The 12,452-nt window shown below is 40.4% G+C and overlaps 1 protein-coding gene across 11 annotated transcripts in view; it reads left to right on the top strand.

The window, feature by feature from the left end:
• Positions 1-12,452, top strand: part of A830018L16Rik (RIKEN cDNA A830018L16 gene) — a 562,288-nt gene that overhangs the window by 130,979 nt on the left and 418,857 nt on the right. For 9 of the 11 annotated variants that reach the window (XM_030254977.1, XM_006495544.2, NM_001160369.2 and 6 more), the window contains one exon: positions 561-689. The exons of the other annotated variants lie outside the window; for them this stretch is intronic. Coding sequence is in view for 7 of the 9 variants with exons in the window: in NM_001160369.2 (NP_001153841.1) it covers positions 561-689 (129 nt within the window). In the remaining 2 variants the exon portion in view is untranslated. The remainder of the gene's footprint in view (positions 1-560; positions 690-12,452) is intronic. 11 annotated transcript variants of the gene reach the window in all.

Consider the following 12,452-nt stretch of genomic DNA (forward strand, 5'->3'; position numbering starts at 1 on the left):
AACATGTTTGCTAGTTCCTGCTGTTGAAGTTAGCAAATATTTGTAGGCTGATAGCATTATACAAAATAAACATTTCTCTAATGCTTCCCCTTAAGTCATAGAAGTAATTAGATTTAAATTAGTACTTCAGTTTTTCTTTTTCATAGTAACAGCCATATTTGTTCTATTTATTAAAATCAAATATTTTCTTCAGACCAAATTTTAAATCTCCTCCTTGTTGTTTACTCACAAGAAAACCATCTCCAGCCAGGCGTGGTGATGCATGCCTTTAATCCCAGCACTCGGGAGGCAGAGGCAGGCGGGTTTCTGAGTTCGAGGCCAGCCTGGTCTACAAAGTGAGTTCTAGGACAGCCAGGGCTATACAGAGAAACCCTGTCTCAAAACTCCGCCCCCCCAAAAAAAATTAAAATTAAAAAATGAAGAATAAAAGAAAACCATCTCCAGCTTAACCATTTTTATCCTGTGTGTTGATCTTGGTGCAGTCTTGCACAAATGATAAATGGTGAGTTTTGTATCACTGTATGACATGCTTATGAAATAACCGTTTCTTTTAAACATAGTGCCAAGGTCAGTAGACCATCTTAAGTGGAACTGGCGGACTAAACCACAAAGCCGTGATTTTGATGAATTGAACCACATCCTTCAAGAGAGCAAGAAGCTGGGGAAAGCCCTTGAGAATCTCTCTCGAAGTAAGTTCGTTTTCTTGACAATAATTGAAATCCAGAGCCAATGATAAAGTAGAAACATACATCATTGTTGGCAGTGATCCATTTCTGACATCATCATTATCATTGTGTAAGGTTAAGGAGTGCAAAGGGAGCAAGCCTTGAAAGGAAGTTTGACTGTGCCATGGAACAGATCTGTGAGCAGGCAGGAGCTATAGGACCTCTTGGAGCAGCTGGACTCTGATGCTCTACATAGTTTTCATCACATAGCTCTAACATACATCTAGTGCTATCTTCTTCAATCTTATATGTTGAAAAGTACTGTTTTGTCCATTCTCACTAGAAAGCACTCCTCTGACCTCCATGAGTTGTCCATGTCTATCAACTTCTTGCAGGGCAGTAACTGGATCAAATTCTTCTTAGATTCCTTTCAGAGCTGAATGTGATGTCATGTAACTTACTTTTTCTCCAAAAGTCACATCTATAGTCTGAGGGCACAGCATAGGGATTTTGGTGTCATCCATGAGGTGCCACTACAGATAAATCACTTTCCTTCCATGAGATGTCACTATGGCTCCATGGAGGAAGGGTGACATTGTTGTGATAAAATGATTTTCAGGCATAAGATTTTCAGTCAGTACCACTGTCACTGCATCAGCAATCCAATAAGCATTTTTGAGTCTGTGCCTAGGTGAATATATACTGAATTTGTAGATGTATACATTATGACTTTAGAAACAAACTCATGGTATTCTTATCTTTGTCTATATAGGTGTTTCTTCCCACCACCTCTCTCTCTCTCTCTCTCTCTGTATATATATATAAAATCATGGCTTCCTTAAAATTTTCTTTTGACAGAATGAATGACTAATGATTCTGACATGTAGCTATAGTTTTTTTCTAATGGTACAGTTTTACTAATTACATATATCAAATTTTATCATTGTCCCATGACATATTTTGACAAAAATTTAAAATGTACATACCTATGTATACTGTGTTGTTCGACAGTACACTTATACATAGTTTTATGTGTTATATATTTATAGAAATATCATTTTCATTTGAAACTAGTTCCATTTTTAGACTTTTATGCAGTGAGAATCTTTGAGAAGCGCAGATGTTATAAGATGCTAAGCCCCAGATAGGATTTACCAAAGCCCTGCTTTGAGCTAGATTTACTTTTGGAGCAAAACAAAAAACAAAAACAAAACAAAACGAAAAACAAAAACAAAACAAAAACCAGTAAAGTGGATTTTCAGCTTATTATTGAATTGTGTTCCTAAAAGGAGTTTGATCTCATTAAAATGGTAAAATGCAGATTCTAATATTTCCAAATCTGAGTATTTGGGGAAGTGATTGGGGCTATAGCAGCTTCTTGATTATTTATAAACATGAACTAAAAAAAAAAAAAAAGGATTGTTGAAGAACATGACTGAATCTTATACATATCCATCAAACTGTGTCCTTTAAATCAGGCCAGTGCCAAGAAAATGCTTGCCTTATTGTTCATTCTAGGTTCCTATCTGGTCTTCCCACAAAACTGTTTCCTAAGGGACTATTTAATGATGTATCTCATAGTAGTAGAAGTGTCAATTTACACTGTGCTATATAACAAAGCAACATGGGCTGGTAAATTCTACACTCATAGAACATACTTCTCACAGTTCTGAGTGCTGGGAAGTTTAAGATCAAGGTCCCCACTAATTCTTGTTTAGTGAAGTCCTTTTTTTGTTTGTTTGCTTGTTTGTCTATTTGTTTAATAGGTAGTGGCTTCTTTGTGTATGTTTGTGTGGTAGAGTGGCCAGGCAACTCTGTACAGCAGTACCATTAGTGACAGAGGAGATGTTGTGCCATTATCATTACTTGGGCCTCACAGCTTACCACCATAACATTGGAGGTCAGGCTTTAACATATATACTTGAGGAGGTTACAAACAATTTACACGTGCACACAGGTAGAACACACAACTGAGTTCTGCTGTCTGAAGCCTGAGGTGGGCTTCTTTAATGTCTCAAGATAATATGGAGAAGTAGTAACCAATGAAACTGCCAGCAGCAGAAAAGAGGAGAGGCATCTGTTTGGTAATTTACTACTTTATTATTATTATTATTAGATATTTTATTTATTGACATTTCAAATGCTATCCCCTTTCCTATTTCCCCTCTGAAAGCCCTATCCTATTTCCTCTCCCACTGCTCATCCATCCACCCAATCCTGCTTCCCTGTCTAGCATTCCCCTACTGGGGCATTGAGACTTCATAACACCAAGGGCCTCTTCTCTCATTGATGTCCCACAAGGTCATCTTCTGTTACATATGTGGCTGGAGCCATGGGTTGCTCCATGTGTACTCTTTGGATGAGAGCTTAGTCCCTGATATTGTTGCTCCTCCTATGGGGCTGCAAACTCCTTCAGCTCCTTGGTTTCTTTCTCTAGCTCCTCCCATTGGTTGGTTTTGAGTATCCACTTCTGTATTCATCAGGCACTGTGAAAGCCTCTCAGGAGACAGCTATATCAGGCCCCAGCAACTTTTTGGCATTCACAATAGTGTCTGGATTTGGCAACTGTACATGGGCTGGATCCCCAGGTGGGATGGTCTCTAAATGGCCTTTACTTGTGTCTCTATTCCACACTTTGTCTCTGTATCTCCTCATATGGGTATTTTTGATCCCCCTTTTAAGAAGGACCGAAGCAGTCACACTTTGGTCTTCCTTCTTCTTGAGCTCCATGAGGTTTGTGAATTGAATCTTCGATGTTCCATACTTCTGGGCTAATATCTACTTATCAGTGAGGACATACCATGTGTGTGCTTTTGTAATTGGGTTATCTCACTCAGGATGACATTTTCTAGTACCATCCATTTGCCTAAGAATTTTATGAGGTCATTGTTTTTAATAGCTGAGTAGTACTCCATTGTGTAAATGTACATTTTCTGTATCCATTCCTCTGTTGAGGGACATCTGGGTTCTTTCCACCTTCTGGCTATTATAAATAAGGTTGCTAGGAACATAGTGGAGCATGTGTCATTATTACATATTGTACCATCTTCTGGGTATTCTCAAGTGAGGAATACTGAATGGCTGAGTAGCACCTAAAGAAATGTTCAATATCTTTAATCATCAGGTAAATATAAATCAAAACAACCCTGAGATTCCACCTCAAACAGTCAGAATGGCTAAGATCAAAAACTCAAATGGCAGCATATGCTGTTAAGGATGTGGAAAAAGAGGAACACTCCTCCATTGCTGGTGGGATTGCAAGCTGATACAACCACTCTGGGAATCAGTTTGGTGGTTCCTCAGAAAATTGGACATAGTACTTCCTGAGGACTCAGCTATACCACTCCTTGGCAACTTACTACTTTTTATAAAACATGGTGGAACATCTCTCTGAAGCTTCACCTTCTTCCAAAGGGTGCACCCAATCAGGTCAGTTTCACACAGGTTAATCTCTCTCCCTACTTGCTCAAAGTCCATGAGATGAGGCAAGTATTTCTTCACATTCAGTAGTTCTACTTGGAATCACGGGAAAGAGATAATATATTAGCATGAATCATGGGAACTGTTCTTATTATTCTGCATAACAGAGTTACTTACCAGTCTACAACATACTCACCTATGTACAGTGCAATATGAATGTAAGATAAGTCACACATATGAGTTTCTATTTTCAATTAAACACATTAAAGAATATGAACACAGTTGCATGAAAATAATTTTAGTGAGATATTTACCCTAATGTGCAGAACACAATTTTATTTGTGTTCCATATAAAATGATCACTGGGCTCCATTATCTTCGCTTCTTAGTTCTCAGTCCTCAAATGTTAGTGTGAATTTTATTTCCCAGCATATGTCAGAGTACCAGGCAGCACACTCAAATGCTACAAACACACACAGAATGAGAACTGATCAATTCTTATCTCCTTGTACAAAGATGAAGTCTAAGTGGATCAAGGAACACCACCTAAAAACAGAGACACTGAATCTTATAGAGGAGAAAGCGGGGGAAAAACCTCAAAGATATGGGCACAGGGGGAAAATTCCTGAATGGAAAAGCAATGGCTTGTGCTGTAAGATTGAGAATCTACAAATGGAATGTCATAAAATTTCAAAGCTTCTATAAGGCAAAAGACTGTAAATAAGACAAAAATGCCACCAACAGTTTGGGAAAGGATCTTTACCTATCCTAATTCAGATAGGGGACTAATATCCAATATATATAAAGAACTCAAGAAGGTGGACTTCAGAAAATCAAATAACCCTATTATAAATTGGGTAGATAGGTAAATAAAGAATTCTCAACTGAGGAATACCAAATGACTGAGAAGCACCTGAAAAAAAAAAATGTTCAACATCCTTAATCATCAGGGAAATGCAAATAAAAACAACCCTTAGATTCCATCTCACACCAGTCAGAATGGCTAAGATCAAAAATTCAGGTGACAGCAGATGCTGGTGAGGATGTGGAGAAAGAGAAACACTCCTCCATTGTTGGTGGGAGTACAAGCTGGTACAAACACTCTGGAAATCAGTTTGATGGTTCCTCAGAAAATTGGACATAGTACTACCAGAAGATCCAGCAATACCTCTCCTGGGCATATACCCAGAAGATGTTCCAACTTGTAATAAGGACACATGCTCCACTATGTTTATAGCAGCCTTATTTGTAATAGACAGAACCTGGAAAGAACCCAGATGTCCCTCAACAGAAGAATGGATGCAGAAAATGTGGAACATGTCTTAGTCAGTGTTTCTATTCCTGCACAAACATCATGACCAAGAAGCAAGTTAGAGAGGAAATGTTTTATTCAGCATACATTTCCACATTGCTGTTCATCACTGAAAGAATTCAGAACTGGAACTCAAGTAGGTCGGGGAGCAGAAGCTGATGCAGAGGTCATGGAGGGATGTTCCTTACTGGCTTGCTTCCCCTGGCTTGCTCAGCCTGCTCTCTTATAGATCCAGGGCTACCAGGCCAGAGATGGCACCACCCACAAGGGGACCTACCCCCTTGATCACTAATTGAAAAAATGCCTTACAGCTGGATCTCATGGAGGCATTTCCCCACTGAAGCTCCTTTTTTTGTGATAACTCCCGCCTGTGTCAAGTACAATTGACCCCTTGTCCACTTGACACACAAACACATCACTAGTAAGCCTCAACCCTTAGTTTCTTATTCATGCCCAAGATCTAAACAACTTTAAAAGTCCCACAGTATTTACATACTAAATGTTCAATCCTTTTAAAATATCCAGTATCTTTTAAAAATCAAAGTACTTTAAAATTCAAAGTCTCTTAACTGTGGGCTTCACTAAAAAGCTTCCTTCAAGAGGGGAAAATATCAGGGCACAGTCAAAATCAAAAGCAAAATCAATCTCCAACCGTCCAATGTCTGGGATCCAACTCACGATCTTCTGGGTTCCTCCAAGGGTTTGGGTCACTTCTCCAGCCATGCCCTTTGTAGCACACATGTTGTCTTCTAGGCTCCAGCCACCTGTACTCCACTGCTGCTGCTGTTCTTAGTAGTCATCTCATGGTACTGTCATCTTTAAAATGCTGCTGTCTTACACTGTAACTTGACCTCAACAATAGCCTCTCATAGGCTCTCTTCATGGTGCCAAGCCTCAAATCCTTTGCATGACCCCTTCAGTCCTGGGCCATCAATTTCAACTGAGGCTCCACCTTCACCAATGGCCCTTTCATGGCCTCTCACAGTGACGATCCTCAGCGGTTTTTTGTGACCCCTTCATGCCTTCAAAACCAGTACTACCTGGGTAACTCTTACATATTACTAAATCTAGCCACAGAACAAGGTACAACTTTGGCTATCTCTGGATCACAGCCTTTGTGCTCTCAGAAAACACTTCCCAGAAGATGTCACCTCAATGATGTTGGTCTCTTCTTAATCACCGCCAATTTCTTAGCTCCAGTTAACCAACATCAATAGCCCCAGTAATGCAAAGGTTTCGCTTTAGTAGTTCTGGTATCTTGTTAATCACAGCTGATTCTTCAGCCCCAGCTAACCAGAACCATAGAATAACAAACTCCAAAATAGCAATGGCCCTGAAAAAAAGTCTTTAATTTTCACTCTGAAATTTCACAAGCCAGGCCTCCATCTTCTGCACTGTTCTCAACATTATCTTCCAAGCTCCTACACAACATCTGACAGAGATCTTAACACTGACTGGATCTTCTACCCCAAAGTTCCAAAGTCCTTCCACAGTCTTCCCCAAAACATGTTCAGGTTGTCACAGGAATACTCCATTATGCTGGTACCAATTTCTGTATTAATTAGGGTTTTACTGCTGTGAACAGACACCATGACCAAGGCAAGTCTTATTAAAAAAAAAAAACATTTAATTGGGGCTGGCTTACAGATTCAGAGGTTCAGTCCATTATCATCAAGGTAGGAGCATGGCAGCATCCAGGTAGGCATGGTGCAGGACGAGCTGAGAGTTCTATGTCTTCATCCAAAGGCTGCTAGTGGAAGACTGACTTCCAGGCAACTGGGGTGAGAGTCTTAAGCCCACACCCACAGTGACATACCTATTCCAACCAGGCCACACCTCCAGATGGTGTCATTCCCTGGTCCAAGAATATACAAACCATCACAGTACATTTACACAATGGAATACTACTCAGCTATTAAAACCAATGAATTTATGAAATTCTTAGGCCAATGGATGGATCTGGAGGATATCATCCTTAGTGCTTTAACCCAATAACAAAAGAACACACATAATATGCACTCACTGATAAGTGGATATTAGCCCAGTAACTTAGAATACCCAAGATACAATTTGCAAAACACATGAAACTCAAGAAGGAGGAAGACCAAAGTGTGGATACTTCGTTCCTTCTTAGAATGAGGAACAAAATACCCATGGAAGGAGTTACAGAGACAAAGTTTGGAGCAGAGCCTGAAGGAATGACCATCCAGAGACTGCCCCACTTGGGGATCTATCCCATAAACAACCACCAAACCCAGACACTAAGCATATGCCAACAGGATCCTGTTGACAGGAGCCAGATATAGTTCTCTCCTGTGAGGCTATGCCAGTGCCTGGCAAATACAGAAATGGATGTTCACAGTCATCAATTGGAGGGAGCACAAGGTCCCCAATGAAGGAGCAAGAGAAAGTACCCAGGGAGCTGAAGGGGTCTGAAGCCCCATAGGAGTAACATCAATATGAACTAACCAGTACCCCCAGAGCTCCTTGGAACTATACCACCAATCAAAGAAAACACATGGTGGAACTTGTGGCTCTAGCTATATATGTAGCAGAGGATGGCCTAGTTGGTCATCAATGGGAGGAGAGGCCCTTTGTTCTGTGAAGGTTCTATGCCCCAGTATAGGGGAATGCCAGGACCACGAATGGGAGTGGGTGTGTTGGGGAGCAGGGACGGGATAGGGGATTTTTGGAGGGGAAACTAGGAAAGAGGATAACATTTGAAATGTAAATAAAATCTCTCTCTCTCTCTCTCTCTGAAGAACACACACAGAAAGCTCTCTCTTGAGTTTTAATAAACTCTAGACCCTCTCAGCCTTCCTTCAGCATTTCCCATACAATGCATTAAAAAAGGATATCTAGTGTCTGCTGTCTCCACTCTGTGGGCTTCCTTCCACTCCTCAAGGTATCAGTGACTGTTGAAGTTACTTTCAATAGCATCATGTTAACTTCAGCTGCCCAAGAGAATGGCATGTTTTGTGGTCATTGTCCAGTGAAACTTCTCCACTAGTTAACTGTTGAATGGTTTCTCTTTGACCTCTTTGACATCTCTGACCTCTGACCTTTGGGGAGCTGGCAGACACTTGACTTGCATTGGATGCCCTCACAGTGTTTCTTCTAGATCTCCTGTGAGAATCTTTGTATCCTGTAATTCATCCTTTGAACCTGCCTTTTCCTCTGTCCAGTTCAGCCTCTCTCATTATTTATTCATCACTAACAAACTCCTTCCTCAAATGTGTTTGTTTCACATCCAAACTTTCTTCCTTGGACTTCATAGAAGTAAATTCTTGACATATATCTCCAATCAGGCATCCCATATTACAGCCGTTATATGTAAAGGGAATGCAACTTCTCTTTGAAGTGGTATTTTGGCATGCTATCTTAGGTGGTGTTACTTTGCTCATCAACCCCTTTTATATTCTCTCACTTTCTTACATTCCCCTCATATTTGGAAACAAATATGTTTCCAAATCATGTCAATTTTTCTTTTAAAAATTTGAATTTGATTTATTTCTCTCCTATTAACAGAATCTTGTAGCTTATACCTTAATATCATTGAATAGTTGATAATAAGAGCCTGGGGAGCCCAGTTTCTCCATGAAGTGGCATTCATCATGTTTATATGCATTCTATAATAGCTGCAAGGGAGTCTGAATGTTGGCCATCATATGAACCCAGGAGAAGTATGCAGATAATTTAGAAATGAAAACTAGCCTTCCTCACACTCAGCTTGTTTCTCCAGTAAGCCCACAGTGCAGGCATAGTTCCTCTGAAGTAGAGGACTGGCTCTTGTTTCAGATGTCTCCCCTTAGAAGCTCATAGTAATGTCTGTCCTTACTTTGTCTTTAATGACATGTCTTTTGGTTTTTAGGTGTACGGCCTTCCAATAATGTGCATCCCTGTCATTTGTCTGCTTATGTTATTCTCCTTAAATATCATCTTCTGGCATAGATTCTCTTTCTAACAAGCCCAACTTTGCTTTGGGTCAAACATATCCTCTGAGATGGCTTCTCTGCTGTTGTCTGGCTCTAGACTGAATTTGAATTTGGCATTTTGACTCTCCTTACTTCACTAAACTGCCATTATGTTTGTCCTTTATATCCTCTTTTGACTGAAGGGACTCTAAGGACAAGGCTTTCTTAGCTCTCCGACTCCCTAAGACTTGGCAATGGTTAGCACTTAGCATAGTCATGATTCGCTGGCTCCATGTCTTCCACATATATCTTCTCTGGGATGTCTCTGCCTTCATTTCTGATTTGGCTTCAGATTCCTTAATCATGAGCCATTGATATAAGGTGGTTGATCCTGGGTTTGTTTGCCAGGAGATTTTACTCTGACAATGACATACATGGGAAGGCTATGCTTAAGAACAAGTAGGTAAACCTGAGAACAAAGTCAAGTAATAAGGCAGCTTGTTTCCTATCATGTGCACCAGCAAACTGCTGCTTCCCTGGTGGCAAGGCTCCTAGTAATTTCTGAGCCTGATCCTCACTGGCATCTGGCATTTTCCTTTGAAGAGGTAGTGGTGAATGGGCATCTTTAGGCCATCCACATATTGCCCTGTTTACCACAGCTCATGTGAAAAAACTTGCTGGAGCTTTTAAAGGGAAAGACACCCAGCTATTGGGAAACAGAATAGATGTCAATGCAGCAGGATGGATAGCAACAATTTAGACTCAGTCAAGATAAAAAGTAACACGAATCTTTGTAGTCAGTCAATCATGAGCATATGAAAAGAAGTCTTCTCTGATATAGCAGCCTGAGGAGCTACAGCATAACAACTCATGAGAAAAGGTAGGGGTAGATTGCTTGACAACCAATGGCTCATTCATTACCCCATTCATTTAGTGCCATTGAGAAATAACAAAGATATGGACCTGTACTTCTTTTTTACATGTAGTGCTGAAGTTAAATTATGGAAATGATCATCTCTACACTTTGCAGAATGTGATGGAAGAGTTATTAGGGTGTAGCTTGTAACTTCATAACAAAGTACAAAGATAAAGCAAGACATCAGTCCAGGGTACATCATGAGGATGGATTGTTGTCAGATGTGAGGGCATATGCTCCAGCAAGGTACATGGGGAAGGGAAAGCCTTGTATTATTGGTGCATAAGGATCAGGCAAGACACTGAAGCTGGAAGGCTAGCTGGAGATGAATATGAGAACAGGAAATTAGGGGTGCTTCAAAGCCTCCTGAGAGTAACCTCTAACCAGGCTGTGTTGTACAGTCATCATACTGAGGCAATGTGTCAGACAGAATTGGTTTGCTCCAGATCTCAAGGCAAAGACAGAGGGTAAGTCAACCTAAAATAAAGCAGTACCCATAGGATGGGATCGAATGTAAAAGATGATGCGCTTTACATTAATTGGGATGTTTCTGTGGCCAAGGTGTGCTGATTTTAATGAAGGAAAGGTGAGGATGGGGTAATAATGTGATTAGTTTCTTCTGCTTTAGTTATTGTTCATAAGCAAGATTGTTTGGGGCCTGTACTCTAAATAAGAATAAATGAGAATTCAGGAGTTTGGAGTTAATGTAGCATTACACTCAAACTCTGCTTCTGGATGCTGTGGGACATCTGGACAGAGTCAGCCACCGGCCACTGCCCTGAGTTTCCAGCAACCAAGTGTATATATCAGGTGGTAATTTAGGGTGGTGTTGAAGTTGCAAATAAAGATATGGGAGTCATTACTGTACAAATAAAGAAACTCACAAGTTATGGAACACACGCATTTGAGATTCATGTAGTAAAATGATCAAATGAATAAAGAAAATGAATCTTTAGGGAGATTGAATGAAAACAAAACAAGAATGTGTTCATAAAAATCAAGGAAACACAGGAACTTGTTTACCACAGGTGTGTATCCAGTGCTAGATAAAGTCTGTAAGAGGAAGACAGAATCACACATGTTATATGGGCAGTTGTCTCTGGGCTGTGCTAACATTGACCCTTGGGGTGGTATTCTAACAAGTGGATAGCTGGAAACTACATCATTTTTTCTGTGTGCTTTTATCTAAATATGCTATAAGGAGAATCATTCTTCTGCTTTTGAATAGCTATCTGGGAGTAAATGAAAGTTTCTTGTTTTCTACTTGGTGTTAGTTCACCTTGCAGAGTTTCCCTGATAAAATAATTTATGGGAGCAGAGTCATCTGTGGCTCACACTTTCTGTTGTTGCTTGACTTTCTGCACTCTTGTAGAACATCATCAAGGTTGGAATATATGATAGAGACCATCCTTCACCTCAAGGTTGATGGAAGCACATCAGAAGGAAGGGACTGGGAGCCATCTACAACCTTTAAAAGCGCACCCCTAGTGACCTTCCTTCTAAAGTCACTTTTTGTGACTCCACCTTCTAAAGTTTTTGTCACTTCCCCAAATATTTGCCAACAGTTTTGGGTTAAGCACTCAGCTCATGAGGCTTTGGAGGACTGTAAATGTTTGGTCTGATTCTTGCCCCAAGTCCCATGCTTACAGAGAATAAGACTCAGACTCAAAATATATTTACAAATACAATTGACCATATAGCTAGACTCTTTTCTGACTTTTCATAACTTTAAATAGCTCATTTATTTTAACCAATATTCTGCCATGTGGCTGGATATCTGTACTTAGGTACTGTACTGGCTAGTTTTGTGTCGACTTGACACAGCTGGAGTTATCACAGAGAAAGGAGCTTTAGTTGATGAAATGCCTCCATGAGATCCAACTGTAAGGCATTTACTCAATTAGTGATCTAGGGGGAAAGGCCCCTTGTGGGTGGGACCATCTCTGGGCTGGTAGTCTTGGATTCTATAAGAGAGCAGGCTGAGCAAGTCAGGGGAGGCAAGCCAGTAAGGAACATCCCTCCATGGATTCTGCATCAGTTCCTGCTTCCTGACCTGTTTGAGTTCCAGTCCTGACTTCCTTGGTGATAAACAGCAGTATGGAACTGTAAGCTGAATAAACCTTTTCCTCCTCAACTGGCTTCTTGGTCATGATGTTTGTGCAGGAATAGAAACCCTGACTAAGACAGGTACCATGCATCTTTCTGGGTGAATCTTCTGTACCTGG

The sequence above is a fragment of the Mus musculus genome, chromosome 1, assembly GCF_000001635.26.
Source record: "Mus musculus strain C57BL/6J chromosome 1, GRCm38.p6 C57BL/6J".
Taxonomy (NCBI): Eukaryota; Metazoa; Chordata; class Mammalia; order Rodentia; family Muridae; genus Mus; species Mus musculus.